Source organism: Nicotiana attenuata, unplaced genomic scaffold, assembly GCF_001879085.1.
Source record: "Nicotiana attenuata strain UT unplaced genomic scaffold, NIATTr2, whole genome shotgun sequence".
Lineage (NCBI taxonomy): Eukaryota > Viridiplantae > Streptophyta > Magnoliopsida > Solanales > Solanaceae > Nicotiana > Nicotiana attenuata.
This window is the reverse complement of record NW_017670695.1, coordinates 390,827-413,771: the sequence shown is the minus strand read 5'-3', so window position 1 is coordinate 413,771 and position 22,945 is coordinate 390,827. Positions and strand designations below refer to the sequence as shown.

Here is a 22,945-nt window from a genome sequence, read left to right as displayed (position 1 = left end):
ATTTTCTTCTTCATTTTCTATTGTAGGCACTGGAATGGCCCTTGCTGGAGTTCTCCTATATTCAAGGGTGAAGCGCATTAAACCTAACGAAATGAAGTCTAGATCAATTTTGATGGTAAACTGTGATCATTAGATGGATGAACCAAAACTTGATTGTATTCTAGGCAGGGTCTTCTTTTAGTTGTTGTGTCATGTGGGACGAGTTATTCTTTTCTGATGCAGCCTTAACTAATTGCTGCTAATTTGACGATTTCACTACATCACTGTTGTCTTTCTTCTGTAGGGTGTATTTTGTACTGTTCGACATGTTTAGGACCTAAGTAGCACTGTCTCATATGGAGTTTCTTACATGGTAAATTGTGATCATTAGATGTGATCAAATATGACACTAGGTTTCCAGCGAAGACAATTTTTAACTGTTGTATCTTTTGCCATGACAATTAATAAAAGTCAAGGCCAGTCATTGTCTCATGTGGCTTGACAAAAAAATTCTTTCTTGATGGTGTTCTACAATTTGATTTTTTTCCCCAAACCTTCTTACTGACATTTTGCTACCGAATGTGAGTTTTATATAGAGTATAACTTACATTCCCCATGTCACTTTAGTGACTTTAATATCTAATACATTCTGCTTCTCATTAACAATATGACATTAATAATTTATTTTTCTTTTCTGATTATATGGTAAGAACAAAATTGTCATACTAATATTCAAAAGTACCATCCGCGCATATACTAGTAGAAGTTAAAATGCGACATGCCTACTTGTATAGGATTTGACCAAACTCTCATGGCATTTTTACTGTTTAAGATGGTGAATCAAGGAATATGAAAGATGACCAGGATAAGATCTATCGCAATAGCAGCGCAAGATAACTTAAGCAAAGACAAGAGAAATATAAAACACACAAGTGAAAACATATTACTCTAATTAGGTTGAGACTAAACACTAGAGTCTATTAGAAGATTAAGTATTCAACACGTGAAATCTAAATCATACGAGGGAAAAAATATCCACCCTTATTGAATGCTACTAAAAATTGTTGGAATACTATGTTACTTGTTACTCAAAATCTTTAGAATACCTTGTGGTTTGCAACTCAAAATGTCGGAACTAATTTATTTTCAACATGAGTAACAAAATAGGTTTGGGAGTTGAGACTTACGATGTTAATTACTTGTTGGCTTATAACTATTTTCATAATTCCATGGCCCTAGGATTTTTTTTAATGTTCTTTTACTTATTATATGAAATATATTTTTATTTATAAATTTATCAGTACGGTTCAATAATTTTCTAGTTTATTTTGATAAAATAAAAAACTTACCCTATTATTTATTAATTTAACAGAAAACATACGATTTTATAAAAAAAAAACTCAATAATCAATTGAGTACGGTCAGTTTAGTCTATTTATTTCTGAAAAAAAAAACGTGACAAACCAAGCCACAAAAGAAAAAAAAAAAGAAGAAAATTAAGTGCATCATGATACGGCCAGGTATACTTGAGATTAGACGAACCAAACCCGGATTTGTTTGCATGGAACAAACCGGATTTGATAATCAACTATACGTCCGTAATTTTTGGTAGTAATCCGATTACAGCTTCGTAATTAATAGTATCCAAAAACAATTCTGAATTCTGAAGTAGAAGAGAGAAGCTTAATCATCGTGAAGTAGCTATTTGCTGAAAAACGCTAATAGAAATCAATTATCATCCTTTAATCTCTTCACCGTGGTAATTTTTTCGTCAGTTTTCTTGATCAGTATTTCAATTTATAATGAATTGCCATTTTTTGCGTTTGATTTTTAGCAAGGAATTTTGTTGAAAGTAAATTCTTAGAAATTTGATTTTTCTGGTAATAATTGGAAACTGGATTGGTGTTTTTTCTGGGTGATTTTATTATTAGGTCACACATTCAGTATTTTCAACACCGGAGTATCATTTGCGTTTTGATTAACATCTGGAGGCGTGTAAAAATGGATTTGCTGACTAGCTGCAAGGTAATTACTTAGTTTTTATAGAATGTAATTAGAATTTTTCTTTCTATTACAGTTGACACTTATTTTACTCGTACTAGTTATACTCGGATAAGTAACAATACAAAAAAGTTATACTTGGATAAGCGTGAGATTTAGAGAATTTCTAGTTTCTAACTTTCCGCCAGGTAATTATAGTAATTTATATTTTCGCGCATTTCTTTTGTCGTATGTCATTGAATTTGTTGCTTCGTTTTACAGTTGGCACTTATATTAGTCACAATAGTTATACACATAGGATAAGTGCGAGATTTAGAGAATTTGTAGTTTTTCTTAAACAAGTGAATTATTTAATATTGATACGAGATAGGCTTAAGGATTCATTAACATTGGGACTATGGCGCAGTTTGGGTCACACTTATGATAGTTGACGAGTGCAAAACACCAATATTAACAATAAGCTTGTGCTGGCCAAATGTAGTATAGTTTATGTATTGATCCCACAATGACTGAAATAGTTGTCAATCAATGTATTCTTGGTGGCCGAAAACAATTGTTAAGTGATCCAAAGTTTTGAACTAATAAAGAGATTTACCAATGGAATAAAGTGGGGAATCCACTTACGATGATTAGTTTAGATTTTGCTCCTTGATTGGTAATTCTTGAACATTAATATTGATTACTTTTCACGAATATAATTGTCTATTTGTATCACCAATTATGTTAATTTTTCTCTCGAATATCTATAGCTTAAAGATTCTAATAAAGGCATTAAGAGTCCAGTTATATGCATGTTTGTAAAAGATGGATTTTAGATAACAATGGAGCTTTTCTCGAACTTCAATGTCACACTCCTAGAACCAATTCTTCTTACAGATACATGGGTTTATCGGAAAACCACAACAATTTAGGTACACGATTCCCGCTTAATTCCTCTTTTGAGTAAATTAAGATTCAATCTCGAAAGATTCGCCGTCAAACATACACTATACATATTAATTCAAGAAACTAAAGTCAAAACTATTACACCATCAAGTTCCCATCAAGAAAAATTACTCCATAAAGGAGTTATTATAAATCACAAGAAAGGAAGAGTTAGAAAACGTTACAATCCAATTAGGAGAATGTGATCTGTCTCCCAAGTTCCCTTGCTCAAAACTTCCTTAAAACTAAGATCCGTAACTTGTGGGACGATTACATGTATTTATAAGGTTGGGGAATGTCAAAAATACCAAAATATCCTTAAAGTACAAATTCTAGATTGGTCCATTGGCACTGTGCTTTTGCGCTGCAACATAGATTTCATGTTTAGATTTCTTTCTCGTTACAACACAGATTTGTGCTGTATTTGTTGGTAGCAACACAAATCTAGCTCCGCCCTATGTGCAGCATTTTTTCGTTGCAGGGCCGAACTTTGATAGGAGGGTGCGGAGGTCGAATATTAGAGTAGGAGGGTAGTAGGTAGTCGAGCGTTTTCCTTTCCATACCCGTAGTAGTAGTTTGTGTTCTCGTATTTTCATATTCTTGGATTTCTATTACTACGTAATGTTTCTCCCGCTTTGATCATCCTATTTCTTTGCTGGTGCTACTGCTTCTTTTATGTCTTCTATGTTACAATATTTCTTTTCGTTATTTTGGTGCTTGTGCTGTTTTTGAGCCGATGGTTTATTAGAAACAACCTCTTTACCTCCACAAAAGGTAGGGGTAAGGTCTGCGTACACAGTACCCTCCCTAGACCCCTCTTTGTGAGATTACACTGGGTATAATAATGATGTTGTTGTTGTAGGGCCGAACCTTGCGTGGATCCAACTTCAAATCGACTTTCTGAATCTTTTTCTTCCCGTTTTGACTTGGATTATTCTGGTTACGCGCCTTTAAATACCTATAGAAAAATTACCAAAAGTTAGTGTATTAAGCATTCAAGTCAGATAAATTACTCCCTCCGTTTCAATTCAGTTGATATATTTTGTCTCGACACGGAATCTAATAAAAAAGTAGGCTTTTTGAAATTTGTGGTCTTTAAAGCATAAAAGGCAAAAGCTTTGTGGGGTCATACCATTTGTGTGGCTATAAAAACTTATCATACCATTTGTGTGGCTATAAAAACTTATCATTAAAGGTAATAGGTAAAAGGGAAAGTTTAAATTAAATTATTTTCAAATATATAAATGTGTCATTCTTTTGGAACGGACTAGTAAGGAAAATGTGTCATAGATTGTATCAGAGGGAGTAAATAAAAGTAAACTAAAGCCCATCCAAAACATATCATATTCATAAGTACAATTCGACTTATCGATCGTCATGTTTGCTTACTTTCAAGGTTCTGTGGTAATGACTGTTAAGTCTGAGTTGTGCATCACTAGTTTATTTCTGTATGTTGTAGTAGCTTGGGTTTTTCTGCAGCAATGAAATTGTTAAGCATTTTAGTAAAACTACACTTGGGGTCTAATGCTTCGTGTCTAATAAATCACCTCCTGTCAAACTCTTGACGCAAGGAGGAAAACAAATAGTACAAACAGATGCAAGCAAATGTGAGCTTAGTGACAAGCCCATCCCGTGATGTTGTACTCGGTAAAGTTGCTTACGCCGCACAGTTTCCTAAGGTTCTTGTATTTGTTAGTTTGTATGATAAAGATTAATGTCCTATGACCTGGCTGCAAAACCCAATCATATTAATTATGGGTCTGTTCTGGAAGTATATTGGTGCCAAAGTACTCAAAAGGTGAAAAAATCTGTTGGACTTTAAGTGCAATGCAGAATTAAGGCGTGCACTTTTGGACGGGTTCGAGAGTTTGGTTCGACTGTGACGGATAACAGATAAAGGTTTTTTTTTTCCAAGCCATCACCCAGTCACATTTTACACCAAGGGAGCAAACAGATAAAGGTGCTAACGAAGAAAAAGGAAAACATTTGTATGTAATGCTAGGGAAAAATAACTACAAAGACCATCAATAATTATTTGGACAAAAAATTGAAATAACTATAATTTTCCGAATGATGAAGTCATGTCGATCAAGTTTAAGAGCCATTTCAAATTTCTGATTTAGATGAATAGATACTGTTTTACGGTTTTTGTAGCTAGTTTATTTTCAACAAAATTATAATTACTTTTTCCTAATCAATAAAAGCTTATTCATAATTTTTTTAAAACTATTAATATATCAATTTACCAACTATATTTTGTGTCCTAATGACGGGGCCCATAGGTGAGGAGACGTATGTCTGTGCACCTTAGAACCTACACTGAAGCGTTACCTAAGCAAGCGAAGCACACAATTTGGCTTCAATTCAGTTTCAGGGCTTAAGTGCGCCTCAAACGAGTCTTTTCAACACTGATTGGTGGAACCTGTTTCCGTCTATGAGGAGTGAGGACTATGGAGGCTTGGGATAGTTGATTGCACCTTCTCAAGCAAGACAGTCTCCTCATTGTAGTGTAATCATAATACTGTGTCATCAAGGGATGTTATAGTTATAAACAAAAAAATACTGTGCATCAAGTAGGATTTTGTTCTGTTAATTATTTCATGTAATGCCCTTCTTTGGTACAATTAGGCATTGGGCGATTGGATGCGCCTATCACTCTTTTTTAAAGTGACAATCAATGGTCTCTTATAGGATAAGCTGGCACATTTTCGGGTAAAGGAGCTCAAAGATGTTCTTACTCAACTTGGTCTCTCAAAGCAAGGAAAGAAGCAGGTTTGAACATTTTGTTGCTTCTTTGAGGTTTCATGCGCTGAACCTTGCTTCTTTTTTTATTTCATTCTCATATTTCCTGACATTCCAAACCGTATCCTGTATCTTAAATAGCATTACTTCCGTATTGGGCACTTGTACCTATGACATATTGTTCTGTTTGAGTCTGGAACAGTCTTTTAGCCTTTCCTTCTAATTTATTTATATCATGATCATTTTAGGACTTCTACCACACTTTGAATTCAGCAGGTCCTTCTTATCAGTTGTTGCCAAGAATGTGTAATAAGACTTTGGTGTTGTCTTCTTTTCCTTTTGAATCGGACTAACTTGTGGAATCTTGTAATCAGTTTAAAAAGAATTTAGAGTGATGCTTTAACCTATTTGGCTATTCCTTTCTTTATAAAAAAATTGTTTTTATCGTAGCAGTGTAGCTCAGGTTTGAGTTAGGAATTATTTATGATTGAGCATCACTAGTATGTAACTGACAGTCGTATTTGGCTTGATGTAGGACCTTGTTGATCGCATATTAGCTATTCTTTCAGATGAACGAGGTGAGCAGCCAGGTAGCTTGCTTGGAGAAATTTCAGGGAATTTTTAGACCTTTTCTATTTGTAGTTATTGATGTTGTTGTGTATTTTACTATCTATGTTGATTCTTTACTCTTTTCTTTTCTTCTTACCAATCCTACTAGTGATATGCACTCATTTTTGGGGCGACCTTGTCAAACTCTGTCTTTGTAGTTCATGTGTGTGGCATCAATAAATTCACTTTAGTAAATCTGGAACTCCCTCTCCTCCAAAGGCCAAATCTTCCTCTTTCTTAGCAGTCATTTTTTGGGTTACCTTATCAAACATTGTCTTTGTAGTTCATACGTGTGACTGTCCTACGTTGCGCGTACTCTTCGTTTTTGGTGCGGTACCCATCTCGACATGGGACGGGTGTGGGATACGTCCCGGATTTGGTCAAGTAACTTCAGATACTTTGACCTGAGTCCATCGACAAATTTGGGGGGAAAATTGAGATTTTAATTTATCAAAATTAAAAATAAAACAGGTTTTAAAGATGGGAAATGGCATACCTTCAATATTATAGTACTTTTGTCCCATATGTTGAGGTGGATGTGCGGGCACACTAGGATGGATAAGATTAGGAATGATGATATTCGGGAGAAGGTGCACGTGGCTCCCATTGATAACAAGATGCGGGAAGCGAGGGTCAGATGGTTCGGGCATGTTCAAAGGAAAAGCCCAGATGCTCCGGTAAGGAGGTGTGAGCGGCTGGTTGTGTAGGGCACGAGAAGAGGTAGAGGCGGCCTAAGAAGTATTGGGGAGAGATGATCAGGCAGGATATGGCGAGGCTTCAGATTTCCTAGGACATGACACTTGATAGGAAGATGTGGAGGTCGAGTATTAGGGTTGTAGGTTAGGAGGTAGTTGAGTCTTGCCTTACTTCGTACCGTTATGAGACTAGTCTGGTAGGATTTTTGTCTAAGATAGCTTGTGACAATGTTGTGTCTTACTATTTCGCTTTTCAGTGCATGACCTATTTACTAGCTATCGCTTTTGCTTTGCATCTTTCTTCTGAATCTCATGTTGTTCGTATTTTTTCTATGATTTCTGTGGTGATACTAATATTGTCTCCTTTTGTCTTTTTGTTTTCTTGAGCCGAGGGTCTTTCGGAAACAACCTCTCTACTCCTTCGGGTTGGGGTAAGGTCTGCGTACACACTACCTTCCCCAGGCCCCACTAGTTGAATTTTACTAGGTTGTTTTTGTTGTTTCAGGAAAACCCAGAATTCTAGGGGTTGTGTTTTGAGTTCGGACCGGTGATAGCAGTGTTATCAAAGCAAAAAGCGCAAAAACGCTTTAAGGCCCATCAAGGCTTTAAGCGCAAAGCGCAAATAAAGCATGGACTTTAATGAAAAAAGGCGAAAAATGGAGAAAAAATATAAATATGTATAGGTAGTCCAAGACTAATAATTATAAGCATGAATAACAATTATATGGACAAAAAAATTACGATAAAGTGAAATATCAATTGTTTAGCGTCGCCTTTTCATGATTACACTCATTGGCAAGGAAAAGTATGCCTTAGAGCATTGATGCTACACTGAAGCGCCCGCAAAGCGAGGTGAAGCGCTCAACATGCTTTGAGCCTCGCTTTAGGGCTTAAGCGTGCTTTAAGCGTGCCTTTGACAACACTGGGTGGTAGACAGTAGCAGTGATATAGATGGAGAGTTGGTCGAAGGCCTTGAATGACTTTCTTTTTCTCTTTATAGCTCTATTTTTTATAATGTTGAATTTTCTTAGCTGAATCCCTGACCTGTATCTATACCTGGATCCGCACCCTGGAATCTTAAAATTTAAATTTTGCCGAATTCGACTCTGATCCATGCCCGTATCGGATACCCGCACCCGAGATCGACCAACTTAGGTTATGTCTGAGCTCTCCCTCCTCCAAAGGCCAAATCGTCCTCTTTCTTATGCTTTTGAGGCAGTTGTATATGATCTTCTCTCGGTGGAAGGCTGGTGCTCACAGACAGTGCTTTTATTTCCTTGCAACCTACACAATGTCGCTGTTCCTTCTTCTGCTACTGTTGAGAAGAAGTTGGACATGAGTTGGATGGATTTCTTATGGAATGGAAACAAGGAGAAGAAGACTTCCATTTTGCAAGGTTGAAAGCAGTGAGAAAAAGTAAGGAGGTTGGATTGGGAATTAGAAAGATGAAATTTCAAGATAAACCTATTCTTCAAGTGACCGCGGAGAGTAGCTAAGAAGCGAATGTACTGTAGGAAAAAGTCCAAACTAAATATGGTATCGAAGGTTCATAGTGAACAAATGTAGTAACCATATCCCATGGTGTTTAGCAAATAAGGAAATATTTGGAATTTTGTGGAAGAACATATGCTGAAGCAGCTGATGGTTGAACAAATTTCAAAACGGATGATGGTTTTATATTTCTGGCGTGATGCATGGTTAGGACATACCACTCTAATATCAATTTTGTTTAGTTTTGAACTGAACACTGTGGCTATTATTGGACAGTTCATAACAAGAAGGATGGGAGATCGAGGATTATCTTCAAGGAAATTGTAAAGAATGTAGTGGAAAGAATGATGCATTTGCTTAGAGGATTCTGTAGAAGGTCTTACTCTGCAAAAAGGAAGGTCTTACTCTGCAAAAACCTGACTCACTGGACGGGCTGTACATACTCTTCAATCTTCAAATCCTCCGACACTCTGACCGTAGTAGTTGATTTGGAGGAGTAAAACCCTTTCAAAGGTTGCTTGTTTTGGATGGTATCTGATGAAGCTAATTTCACTCATCTTATTTGGTAAAAGAGGGGGATGCATATCTGGAAAGATGTTATATGTGTAAAATGGAGCTGAGGCAAAATCATCATGTTTTGCATTGCCTCGTAGTTTATGTATTTTGCGGGTGCTGTTGAAGGAAAGAAAATAAAGGTGGTTTGAAGGCAAAGTTAAAGCTGAAGATAGCCTTGAGAAGAAATATTTACTGCTATTAGCTTTTTGGTGCAATCGAAGTAATTATATTGTTACTTGTTAGAGATCAATACTGTCTTCTACATCAAGTATAGGGTTTATAAAGGTCTACTACATTCATTGCTTTACTATTTTGGATTGGATACTCAGATTCTCACATGATGTCGAGCAAAACTCTGGCTAACTCATTGTCACGTAGTTTTCTCTATACTTCTAGCTCGATTGTATATTGTCTCTACCTGTTTTATTGATGTTGCCGGTGTTTTGCAAGATGGAGGCACACGGTGAGGCGTTTTCTTGTCATGGGACAAGGCATAAGTCTCGAGGCCTAGAGCATAACTTACAATTTGCTAATTTTTATTATTTTTTAAAAATAAGATTTTGAAAAATATGGAAAGAAGTATTTACGTTAATATGTATAGATGAATATATTAATGTCTTTATTTTTTCAAAACATATTGCTATAAAGTTATATATACATATACATAACATAAGAATATGCAATGTATACCTTTTTTGTTGTTGATGAATTTAGATAATTTCATTAAATGGCATCAAGAAGATGCATAGCAAAAAATATACAACAAAAGTGGCTGGTCATATACAAAACTTACTGAATAACTAAGGAGCAGACACAATCTATGCAATGTATACTTATTTGATACTAATAGGATTAGGTTGACTGGCATGTGAAATTTTTACTTTTTGCCAATGATGAAAGTTTTGTGCTATATTATTCTTTCACTTAAGATTTTCAGTAAAATGCACACTTTGATGGATTTGCTAGTTCCTTACACTAGTAACAAATAGTTTTTTTTTTGCTTGTAATATTTTCTGTACATAACCAGCACTATTTTTGTGTTTTTTTGGGTTACATTCAATAAATGGATAACTCGCACCTTGAGAAAAGCGTTGCAATTACAAAAACTCCAACAACATCAGTGAACACAGATTTCTTGTTAGTTAAATTTTTATGACTTCAATAAATGTGAGAAGAAAAGGTTATAGAGGTTCAGAAAGCATCGATTAAATCCAAGTATATGCCTTGGAGGCATTCAATGAAAACCTATTATATATCCATATGGGGAAGAAGGGACAAATAAATAACTTTGTCCAATGGATACAAATCCTCCGATGAGTTTTGGTTTCCCTTTGTGAAAAAGAAAAGACTGAGATACTAAATTGATTGTGATTATCTTGCTTTTTGCTTGGCCTGGGCACACAATTCGGGTTGAGAGTTCCTCCTACTTTTCTTTAATTTTTATGTTAAAACTCCACTTACTATACTCGAATATCCTGCTTTGGGCTGTGTTTCCTTTCATGCTTGTAAAGCAAAGCATATTTCTAAGTGTAGTAGCCTATTGAACAACTAATGCTAATTTTGTTGCTTCTTGCTTGCCTTGGTTGCCCGTTGGGTGCACAATTAAAGTTGAGGGTTCCTCCTATTTCCATGTAATTTCTATGTGAAATACTTGCTGTACTTCTAATATCCTGCTCCTATTGTGAATATGTTGACTTTTATGCTTGTGCAGCAAATCATATCTCTAGTTGTAACATGTTGAACTGCTAACGCTAACATATTTATGCGATTTTGAATAGTTTCAGTAATGTGGGCAAAGAAAAGTAGTATTGGACCGCTAATGCTAACATATTTATGTGATTTTGAACAGTTCCGGTAATGTGGGCAAAGAAAAATAGTGTTGGAAAGGAAGAGGTTGCAAAACTTGTTGATGGGATTTACAGGTACGAAGCAGTCCTGATCTTGATCTACTGTTAAGTAACAGTAGAAAAGAGTCTATTGCAGAGCATTACGGAAAAATAAGCTTATATTTACTTCTTCGTTCAAGCTTTCATGTGCATCAGTGGGACATGATTCTATTTAAATTTTTCCTTGCTAACTTAGATAAAGCAGAAGTGAGATTTTTTGCTTTGTAGACATTACTCAGCGATTTTTGTTTTTGTGATACTGATATTTGTTGCTTCTTCCAGAAAAATGCAAGTGTCTGGAGCAACTGACCTAGCATCTAAGTCACAAGTTGTCTCAGACAGCAGTAATGTAAAGTTAAAAGAGGAAATTGAAGATACATACCAGATGAAGATTCGATGTCCCTGTGGAAGCTCATTACAAACTGAAACAATGATTCAGGTTTTACTTCTGTGCTGATTCTCTTCATCAGCCTTATTTATGGAAATAAACTTGTACATGTAGAAATATATACTGTGGATTGCCTTGATTGAGGAAAGGTCCTCTCATGTTCAGATTTTCTTCCAAAGAAAATTTCTAGTTGCTTTTGTATGCCAAGCATCTTCAATTGTACAAGGTTTTTCTCCTCTGGTTTAGGCCTCTACCAAAATTGAGATGTTTTCATTTCTGACCTTTGTGTTAATCTCTGAGTATCACCTTATTAGTATGGAGATACCTTCATCTTCTTCATTGCCGCATGATTTGAGCAGAAATTATATGTTCATTCTATTTCTGTTGCACCGGGGGTATATGTGTTCCATGTATGGGATGATGTATCAATATCTAAGCTGCTAGGACACATGTGCGGATCTAGAGGTCGGATCCTTCGAGATGTAATTCGGGGATACGGATCCTAGTATGGAAATGGGTCCGGCTAAAAATAATTCAGTCTAAATTATGAGAAATTTTATGGAATACTTACGTATAGCTTTTAAAGTCTGGATTTCTTTTTTATTCTCAAGTTGTAGATAAGTAAAAGATTGATTTCCTAGATAATGTATGCCACTTTCTTCAAATTTATCCTGGTTTTGCTTCTGATTTCGGGAATCAAATTATATCTCGTCTCGGTTTTTTCCGTCCATCGTGGTCAAAGTACTCAAAAAATGTTTGACCAGATACGGTGCAGATCCCATACCACATCCATACTAGTGTCGTGTCGAAACGGGTGCGGCACTTAAGCTGCCGTGTCAGAGCAACTTAGATCAATATATATTGTCAGGCTGTCAGCCCTTGTATTTAAAGCTTTTGGTGCTTTTTATTCAATACACTGCATTTGGTGTATAACGAAAGTTTGCATGCAGTGTGAAGACAGAAGATGCCGCACATGGCAACATGTGAGTTGCGTCGTCGTTCCAGAAAAGCCCATGGAAGGGGGTGTTCCGCCAATTCCTCCTGAAACTTTTTACTGTGAATTGTGCAGATTGAGTCGTGCGGACCCGTAAGTGGTCACTTTTTTTTTTCTGTTTACTTCGCTTTGTCTGATTTTCTTAATTACAGGATTTTATGGTGCAAGTTCATTTTGTTTCTTCTCTGTTAAAGGCCATAGTCCATTGAGTCATGTATATTCAGTTATATTTTCTTCCTTTTTGGGGAATTTAGCTTTAAACAGATGGCAAATATTTATATTCGTTAGAACGAGTTTTTACCGTTTGATTTTTTTGATTTTTTTTTAATCTTTGTTGTAGATCTGACATCTTTTAAGCATAGGAATTGCATATTTAGGCTTTCTCTTGACTCTGGAGCTTTTATTTGGTTTTGATAATTCATCATTGTTACTATATGTTGATAAGTGGGTACTAAACGGGGATCTCCACTGTATGGGAGTAAAATCTTAAAGGCGAGGCTGGGGTTTTGTACGACTCTTCAGAGTTGACGCTTCGTTTTCTATGCATATGGTACTTAGGTGTTGCCTCTTTCTTACATAATTGTAAATGCTTTGACTTCCACTAATGGAATAATCCATATGCAGCTTTTTGGCGACGATGGCAAACCCTTTATATCCTGCTAAGTTGGCTATTACTAGCGTTCCTGTAGATGGGTGAGTTGTCTTTACCCTGTTAATTTTGTAAAGCTATTCTGTGCAGAAATAGTTCTGCTGCTATTCCTTCTTATTGAGTTTAAATTATGCATTGTTTATGGTGTTAATTTCTTGAGGCTTGAGCTGTGTCAACAAAGTCACAGTACGTAGTTTTTAATGCCTGTTTTGGTGGTTGTTAAGAAAGGAGATTTTTGTTTCTTTTCCCTAAAAAAAGGATATGATGGGGTTTGGTTCCAGGAAAACAGGTTGGTGCAATTCCATTTTCTCCCTGCTATTGTCTGATGTAGAAGAGAGGCCCAAAGAAGGAAATAATAGGACAAGATCTTTTCTTTATCTCATTTAGCAATGGGTTGGTGTTTGAGTGATTAATGCATTTTGCATTGGGCCATGATAGTCTTGTATCTTGTGCATGTACAAGTTATGCTATCATTAAATGATACAGATCTTCTTTTTGCATTTGAATCTACCCCATGTCCTTAGCCCGAAGTATTTGTCAAGTTAAATATGAATAATATTTGACAACGTAAGATCTGCATCATGTATAAATAGGTTTTAATTTGAATCACATTTAGTTACATCCAAGTCATATTGAGCATTTAAAGTAGGGATAATACATAAATACCCCTCTCAACTTGTCCCTAATTTTCAACTACACACCTGAACTTTGCGGGGGTCCTATTATCCCGTGAGACCTTTTCAAAGTCTCCCCCCCTTTCTACTAGACAACCAGATTTTATGTTGAGTTGTGAAATAAACTTTCACTTTTCTTTTTCTCTTCTTCTTTCAGATTTTTACTATCACAAGAACGCCCATTTTTTCATGCATTACGCAAATACACTAGCCACCATCTTCCACCTTCAACCTTCTTCCTCCTAAACATAGACACCCATTGATAGCCATACACAGTAAAGCACCCAGCAATTAAATCACTTCCATATCCACCATAATACCTTCATGGCACCCTAGCAACCCTCCTCTCATTTCACTTCAAAGACCCACCTTTATTCACCGTCATAACCAACATACATCCGCATGGACGCTGATGCCATTCACAGAAGGATTCTCCCCATTTCTGTACTGGAGCTTTGTGGCCAACTGATTTCTAATCGATCAAGTCCTCAGAATCATTTTCAGATCTGGTTCGAGGTAGTTTTTGTGAGGTGTTTTGGAGAATAATAAAAAGGAATGAGAAGGGCTTGCTGGAGAAGATTTATCCAGCCAAGGTTTCTGGTTCAGTGGTTCTTCACTATAGGTCTGAAGTTGAAGGGGTTTCACGAGGAGCTTTTGGAAAAAAATAAGACGCTGGAAAGAGATAGAAGAGGAGTTGCCGGAAAACATATTACACCCAAGCTTTGTTTTTTACCCCAAAAAAGGTTTTCGTGTTGCCGACAATGGATGTTCCGGCTGAGAATGTGAAAAAGGAAAAGAATAAAATGAGCAAACATTAAAGGAAACGGATAAGTATAAAACAATCTAAAAAATAAGAATATTAATGCTTACTTTGGTGTTAATAGATAATTAACACTAGTTAGAATCGGGTGAAGTGATCAAGGAAAGGTTATTTAATATGTCGGAAAATATTTTTGAAAAAGAAAATGGTGTAAACAATAAAATTTTAACCTGATTTTTTCTCTTCACGCGCCTAAATGGAGAATACATTATCCCATGTCAGCAGAAAATGGTGTAATAATTCAACTCTGGAACAGTCTAGGAGTATTCGTAGGACCCCGTTATCTTTAGGTGTGCAGTTGAATACTCGGGACCAATTGAAGTTTTTTTAATTTATTATCCCTTTAAACTTTAGGAATAATACAAAAAAAAAATATATGACTTTTTTTGGCTTGTTCTCCTCTGTCTGGTACGCTGATTTCTGATGTGCATTTGTCTACTTTGTCAAAGTTGTAATCCAGACCATAAAAACATCCATTCGTTGAATGCTGCTCCTATCACAAAACGTATGCAGGATGTTTGGCATAGGAGGATCAATGCATCTAACTGTCGGTGTGAATTTGGATCTTGATTCCTTAGTTTTCAGAGTGAGAATTTACTGCATTTAAGAAACTGTATTGAAAGCCGAGGGTCTATTGGAAACGACCTCTCTACCTTCATTAGGTAGGGGTAAGGTCTGTGTACACATTACCCTCCCCAAGCCCCACTTGTGGGGTTCCACTAGGTTTGTTGTTATTGTTGTAAGAAACTGCATTGAGATCTTACTCTGAAAGGTTCTGGCAGATGATCCCAGCATGTACTTTTTGGTGTATTTGGACAAAAAGAAACCGCAGACGTTTTGATGGAATTTCAAACCCTAACTGTTCCCTGAAAGCCAAATGCCTAATACATCTATTTAGTTGGAGTAATCTTTCCCCTGTAAATGATGTTGTTCTATTCTAGATTTCATGAGTGTTATCAAAGGCGCGCATAAGCCCTGAAGCGAGGCTCAATATGTTGAGCGCTCCGCCTCGCTTAGCGGGCGCCGCAATTTTGTCATCAAGGCTCTAAGGCATACTTTTCCTTGCCAACGAGCGTAATTCGGAAGAGGCGACGCTAAACAATTGATATTTCACTTTATTGTAAATTTTCTTTAATTTGTTTGTCCATATATTTGGTATTCAAGCTTATAGATATTAGTCTTAGACTACACATACATATCTGTAGTTTTTCTCCCTTTGCGCATTTCTTCGTTAAAGCCCACACTTTATTTGCGCCTAAAGCCCCAGCAGACCTTAGAGCTTTTTTGCGCTTTGCGCCTTTGATAATACTGGATTTCATTAGCTCTCTTACTATGGCTTGAGAACCGAGTTTTTTGTTTCCTGGTTAGCTCCCTGCACTGGATATAGAACTTTTTGTAATGGAGCTAACTCTCTTTTGCATCTTCTTGATGCCAGTAATATAACACCTTACTTCATAAAAGAAACTTTTTTAAGGAACTGCAGAAAATACAATAAATCACGACTTATTATGGTTATAACATCTGAAGTATATTTGACAGTCATAGTCAAAGATATATTGTTTGACTGCTCAACTAATATAGACATTCTTTTGGGACGACGAGGGTGTTCTTCTAAAAATGATTTTAAACATATAAACTCATTAGGAGCATTTGTTATGTGCTTTCTAACTAGGCATGGCTATTATGGCTCTTCTTTGTCCTCTTTATTCTATAACTTGGATTTGCCTTTTATAATTGCTTGTTCTATTGTGAACATACTACTGCCTTTTAGATTGATATATTGTGTTGATGCAACTATGGAAACTATTTGTGAATCACTTGTTACATTTTACAAATTTTCAGCACGAGCCCTATACAAAGGATTGAGAAAACATTTCATCTTACTAGAGCAGACAGAGACTTATTGCTAAAGCAGGAATATGATGTTCAGGTTGTTGGGTTGAGTGATGACTTGAATATAACTTATAAGTAGTTAATATGTATTCATGTTGTTTATTTTGGAAAAATTTCAGGTTTGGTGCGTGCTTCTCAATGACAAGGTACAATTTAGGATGCAATGGCCTCAGTATGCTGATTTGCAGGTCAATGGTATGCTCTATTCTGTCATGCTTCATTATATAATCCTGACCCACATGGAATTAAGTGCTGAAAGTATATCTTTCTCCAGTAATTCGTTCTGGGTCGGGCAGCATATTATGTGTTAGATATGTTTCTTCTCAATGCAAAGGCCCGGTCAGCCTTGATATAGAATATGCAGTTGTAGAACTCGCAGGCGCAAGCAAACTTGGAACAGTGTTTTTGACTTTATTTTGTACCCTTGTCAGGTTGAATGTATTTTCTGTCTTTGTTCTTGTTTGTTTCCTCCAAAAACTACAATATCCACAAACATGATAAAATAACTAAATTCACATGCTTTAATTTTGTTAGAGTTTTTTTTGTCAGTGCAGTAACTCTAATTATATTTGAACCGACAGGAATTCCAGTACGGTGCATAAATAGACCTGGTTCACAATTGCTGGGTGCAAATGGCCGAGATGATGGCCCAATAGTGAGTACTCATTTATGCATACTCTTCTATCTACTACATTTTGGGAGTGGCAGAATAGTTGTACATATATTTGCTGGCAAAACTCTCAATAACTATACGTTAATGTAGTTGTATTTCATGTTTGCTACTTGCCATTTCTTGGTTTTCTTATTGATATACATACAGAAAGGCTTTCGGTTTCCTGGATGCTTCTCTCAAGTTTATGTCTTGATGTTTTGACAGATCACACCATGCTCCAGAGATGGAATTAACAAAATTATATTAACAGGATGTGATGCTCGTGTCTTTTGCTTGGGGGTTAGACTTGTAAATCGCCGGACTTTCCAACAGGTAGTCAGATTTCCCAATTACACATGTAACTTGCTTGCATTTTAAGTATTCAGAGACGCTTGTAGTATTAGTTTGGAAAAATTTATTGTGTATAGTATCACTTTGTCTCATCTTGTTTTCTCTTTTATTGTATTGCCCATTAGCTGCTTTGAGTGTTCTAAGAGTTGTGCACTATATCTGCAATAATGAGCAGTAACTGCTGTTATCTCTGAGATTCTCAAAGACTAGTCAGATGGCTACTTGACTCTTGAGAAAAGTTCAACTGGGGGTTGTGGAGTTCGGGTATATGTACTTGTAGTTGTGAATCTTTTGTAAAAGCTATCTTCTATTATTACTTTTATCTAGCTGCAGTTCGTAATATATTTCTGGTGGCTAGATCTAGCTTGACTAACAATAGACATGTATATGTGCCTTGGTCCTGTTGTAATGATCCTGTTATGGTGTCTGAATAAAATTTTGTTTTCTTTCTAGGTTCTCAATTTGATCCCTAAGGAGGCAGATGGTGAGGTATTTGATGATGCTCTTGCTCGCGTTCGTCGTTGTGTTGGTGGTGGGACTGCCACTGAAAATGCTGACAGCGACAGTGACCTTGAAGTGGTTGCTGATTTTATTCCAGTCAATCTTCGATGCCCTGTAAGCAAATGCCGACGTTGTATTCCTCTTTTACTTTCTGCCCCTTTTTGGTGTTTTTATCATGCTTTAACTATTGTATGATCTCTTCTCCACTTTCTCTGTGGTGTTAGTCTCTTCTTCTCTGTATTCATTCTGTCTCTGCGCCAAAAAGAAGAAACTGATTAATACTTAAATTGAGCATTCTCCAAATAAGTTTCACTATCTTCACCTAAGCAGCTGCTAAAATGCTATGGTTACTGTAGATATCGAAATCTTAATGGATCGAGTTAAATCCTAAATTCAAGATACTACAAGACCTCTTGAAATTCTAGGAGTTTGTTAGTGTTGCTTAGAGGCTACTCTACCAAAACACTAGGTCACTCTTATAAAAAGGGTTATAAAAAGGGTTACATAATCCTTTAAAAAATATCTAAAAAATGGAGATCATCTCGAAAATCCCATAAACTCACGGGATATTCACAAAGAGATCAAGAAGTGGCCGGATAATTCTTGATAATCAAATACTTCAAGAAGATCCACAACATACTTCATGGATATCAAATAAATCCATGAAAGCCCGCACCATCCTACGTTTGAGAAACACGCTTTTCTAGCCCTCGAATCACGGAGATAATCAGGAGACAAGAATCAAGGGAATAAACAGAATTGTACCCGCATCTTTTTATGAATAAAATTATGTTTCTTCATATTTATATTGTGGTTGCAATTTATTTTTGTATCACAAATAATTTGTTGCAAACAAATTGGCACGCCCAGTGGGACCAGTTCTGCACTTCATCTCTTCCTCCTGCAAATCGAAACTACAGGCTTCAAAATTTTCTATTGTGATGATCGGGTACTTCAAGTCTCGTCTTCAAGTTTCCCCAATACTACACCCCGACTAACCTTGAAGTAGGGGGCACTTGTAGATATCGAAATCTTAATGGATCGAGTTAAATCCTAAATTCAAGATACTACAAGACCTCTTGAACTTCTAGGAGTCTGTCAGTGTTGCTTAGAGGCTACTCTACCAAAACCCTAGGTCACTCTTATAAAAAGGGTTATAAAAGGGGTTACATAATCCTTTAAAAAATATCTAAAAAATGGAGATCATCTCGAAAATCCCATAAACTCACGGGATATTCACAAAGAGATCAAGAAGTGGCCGGATAATTCTTGATAATCAAATACTTCAAGAAGATCCACAACATACTTCATGGATATCAAATAAATCCATGAAAGCCCGCACCATCCTACGTTCGAGAAACACGCTTTTCTAGCCCTCGAATCACGGAGATAATCAGGAGACAAGAATCAAGGGAATAAATAGAATTGTACCCGCATCTTTTTATGAATAAAATTATGTTTCTTCATATTTATATTGTGGTTGCAATTTATAATTTGTTGCAAACAGTTACATCGCACATAAAGAATTCTATTTCATAGGATAGATTTTTATTCCCCCCGACTCCCATTTTAGTTTGGTTTGAGATAGGCAGTCAAGCTGAGAGCTTGTGCTGTTTCAAAATGGCAGTAGCTTACACCAAGAAGTCCCTTCATATGTGATCAGAGCAATTGTGTAGCGCATTTTAAAGCATATTAGAGGGGTAGATGCAAAAGTCTGGTATTTAATTGGAGAAGGGTAGAGAGCTGGACCTATCATCCACTAAGTTTTGAACTTTGCGCCAGCTGGCCCTTGGGGATATCTCATTTATCACAAAAGAAAAAAAAATTCAGCACGACTCCACCTCCTCCTACTATTTTTTTTTTATTTTATAAAATTGAGGTATTGTTGATTGAATAATTTGCTTTCATTGGATTGATTTATTTTCTTTGATGGTTTCTTGCATGTTTACCACTTTTTTGACACAACACGGATCGCACTGTTTGACATTCTGGTCTGCATCTATTTACAGATGAGTGGTTCAAGAATGAAAGTCGCCGGAAGATTCAAACCTTGTGTGCATATGGGCTGCTTTGATCTTGAAGTCTTTGTTGAAATGAATCAAAGGTCGAGGAAGGCAAGCATCTAGGACCCTTATCAAAATTTCTATCAGCTTAATTCAGATAAAAATGTCTTTTGTATCTGCTGATATATTTAGTAACAAATGTTGTTCATATGATCTAGTGGCAATGCCCTATCTGTCTCAAGAACTACTCCCTGGAGCATGTGATTATAGACCCATATTTTAATCAGATCACTTCTCAGGTATGGGTAATTGTTTCCTGTTATCATACATTGTTTTAACCTTGTTGGTCTCATTTATTATTCACTTCCCAGGTATTGCTAGTGTTGCTTGTGATCTTAACTCTGTTAACCTCAATTCTTGTTTGTGTTTCTTTTTGTTTTGGCTTTTCGAGTGTAGCTGCGAACTTGCGGAGAAGAAGTGACTGAGATTGAAGTAAAACCTGATGGTTCTTGGCGTGCAAAGGCAGAAGGCGACCGAAGGAATCTTGGGGATCTAGGGCGGTGGCACTTACCTGATGGGAATCTCATAGAATCTCAGGATATAGAGCCAAAAACCAAGCCTGGAATTCTTAAGCATGTTAAACAGGAAGGAGGCTCTGAAAGCCACAGTGGACTAAAAGTTGGGTTGAAGAAGAACAGAAATGGTTTGTGGGAAATTAGCAAACCTGTAGATATGCAGACATTGCCATACGAAAATAGTGTAAGAGAGAATTTTGAAAATCAGATTCAGGATATCATTGCCATGAGCAGCAGTGCCACTGGTAGCGGCAAGGAAGGTGAAGATCTCAGTGTTAATCAGGATGGGGATGTTAACATTGACAATTCTAACAATGGGTTTGAGCTTGAAACCATATCCCCAAATTTTGGTCCGAGATATGGTTTTAACGGCCGTAATCCCCCAGCACCCTCAGGAGATGCTGAAGTTATTGTCCTAAGCGATTCTGACGGAGAAAACGAGCCACTTATCTCTTCTACATCTATTCATAGTAACAATCATGCTGATGCACCTATAGTCTCTTTTCCTGGTCGACCTAAAGGAATTTCAGATTCTTGCCATGACAACCATGCAGTTGTTAATGATGGGAATTCATGCCTGGGGCTGTTCAGTGCAAATGATGATGAATATGGGATGGATATGTGGCCTTTGCCTACTGTTAACCAGGGGGGCCCGAGCTTTCAGTTATTTGGTTCAGATACTGATGTCTCAGGTTCTTTAGTAGATATGCAGCATGGTTCTATTAACTGTCCAAGCTCTATCAACGGCTACTCATTAGCTGCAGATACTGGCGTTGGATCTTGTGCTCTTCTTCCCGAATCTTCTGTTGATCGTCTGAATGCTGAAATCAATGATGGTTTAGTTAATAATCCCCTATCATTTGGTGGTAATGATCCCTCACTTCAGATATTTCTTCCTACTAGACCATCGGATGCATCAGTTGAGGCTGATACGAGGCATCGGCCAGGTGTGAGAAATGGCGTTCATACTGAGGATTGGATTTCACTTAGTCTTGGCGCTGGTGGTGATTCTGCAGCTGCGAATGGGTTGAGCTCTGGGCAGCCGTCGCAAACCAAAAACTCTTCCTTGGACTCAGTGGCTGACACTGGTATTTCCCTGTTTATGGATATTTTGTTGGAGATAGAAAGAGAAAGCTGAGCAATGTCAACGTTCACATGTATTTGTGCCTTTACATTGTGAGCTAGTACTTATAATTGCAACAAGCATGACTATGTTATTGACCATAATTATCGATTACTGTGATTACTCATGTTTGGACGCATATATGTGTTGAGAACTCATACGAGGCACATACACACGCCTAAAGTAGTATTTTGGAATTCTCATGCTATTATTACTTTTTGAAGTAATTCCAATGTGCATGGTAGATGTTTATGTGTGAGATAACAGATGCTGTCAGAAGTATTCTTCTTTCTTTGTTCATCTATTTAAAGTTATCTGAACCTGTTTACTGATGCTACTCTATATGCAGCTTCATTGCTTCTTGGTATGAATGACGGAGTATCAATGAAGAGCAGTAAAGAAAGATCAAATGGTCCAAGCAGCAGAGAAAGATCAGATGGTCCTTTTAATTTCCCTCGCCAACGTCGTTCTGTAAGACCCAGATTGTATCTAAGCATTGATTCCGACACTGAATAAGGTGCAGATTTCACATTGGCGGAATAATGGTTGCTTCTAGTGCAGAACATGTGTACTCTACCACATGATAAATTGTTTGTAAGATCTTCTCTGCAGTGATTCGGTGAATCCATCTTTTTGACTCGGAGATGAGCATGCATCTGCCATCAGTACTCTTCTAACTCCTATGCTGGAACTTAAGAATTTCCGTGATTGGTGAGTGCTTAACTCTCCAAATTTGTATTCTGTGATCTGGATTCTGACCAGTGCCCGGTCGTATTTTTTCTATTCCATTTGGTAGGTGATACCTTGAAAGGTTACTCACCAATGTATTGTACATTTGGATAGCTTAGCTAATTCTTATAAGTTTTGGTATCACCAGTTGGTAAATTACCACTGGATGTACAGTAGCAATAGAGAGGAGCCCTTTTTATTCATTGAGAACCTCCTCTTGCCTCATACAAGGGGCCGATAGCCTGTAAATCTTGTTACATAGTTCGACTAATTTTATAGACTAAATATTTTTTGAAATGTGTTACTCCTGTTGAGTTTTATTATTATTCTGGGTGGAGGATGTTGTGACAGCCAGGTTGTGCCACAGGTGTACCAAGTGGACGAGGTATGATCTCCTTGCAATTTTGGTACGATGGTAAAAATGATTTGAGTTTTGTTAACTTGGAACGTAAAACAGGGGCCTCTTGACAAGCTCTGTGTTCTTGCTACCCACACATTCCTTGGGGGTGATAATACTTATTTAGTGTACATCTTCTGTATTTATTTTCAAGGATAGATTAGTCCTATTTATGTATGTGTTGATCACTTAAATACCTCACTCTAGTTATTCTTGTAATTATTGAGCTTATTATTATTTAAGGATATCTGCCAAGATTCTATCCAATTTATAACGCCAAACCATGTCACATTCAATTTCGCACAAAAAGTTTT

The 22,945-nt window shown here is 36.8% G+C and overlaps 1 protein-coding gene across 3 annotated transcripts; it reads left to right on the top strand.

Moving 5' to 3' along the window:
- Positions 1-1,459: 1,459 nt before the first annotated feature.
- Positions 1,460-22,871, top strand: LOC109242403 (E3 SUMO-protein ligase SIZ1-like). Of its 3 annotated transcripts, XR_002070391.1 has the most exons (18): positions 1,460-1,738; positions 1,911-2,004; positions 5,596-5,676; positions 6,182-6,236; positions 10,846-10,918; positions 11,165-11,321; positions 12,221-12,357; positions 12,889-12,957; positions 16,250-16,337; positions 16,420-16,495; positions 16,882-16,955; positions 17,178-17,285; positions 17,757-17,918; positions 19,814-19,918; positions 20,026-20,106; positions 20,264-21,470; positions 21,855-22,216; positions 22,602-22,871. XR_002070391.1 is itself a non-coding variant. In XM_019409269.1 (17 exons), exons 2-17 carry the CDS (start codon positions 1,981-1,983, stop codon positions 22,019-22,021), a joined length of 2,652 nt encoding a protein of 883 aa, XP_019264814.1. In that variant the 5' UTR covers positions 1,460-1,738; positions 1,911-1,980; the 3' UTR covers positions 22,022-22,538. The 3 variants fall into 3 exon arrangements, 2 of the variants coding, with proteins under 2 accessions (XP_019264814.1, XP_019264813.1); XM_019409269.1 differs by lacking the exon at positions 22,602-22,871 and having other exon boundaries at positions 6,182-6,224; positions 21,855-22,538; XM_019409268.1 differs by lacking the exon at positions 22,602-22,871 and having other exon boundaries at positions 21,855-22,538.
- The last annotated feature ends 74 nt before the right edge of the window (positions 22,872-22,945 follow it).

Bases quoted from the DNA above. Each gene is read 5' to 3' on its own strand.
- LOC109242403 (XM_019409268.1), top strand. From the start codon at position 1,981: ATGGATTTGCTGACTAGCTGCAAG. The intron at 10,919-11,164 runs GTACGAAGCAGT...TGCTTCTTCCAG, and splicing joins CTTGTTGATGGGATTTACAG to AAAAATGCAAGTGTCTGGAG. The intron at 12,358-12,888 runs GTAAGTGGTCAC...ATCCATATGCAG, and splicing joins AGATTGAGTCGTGCGGACCC to CTTTTTGGCGACGATGGCAA.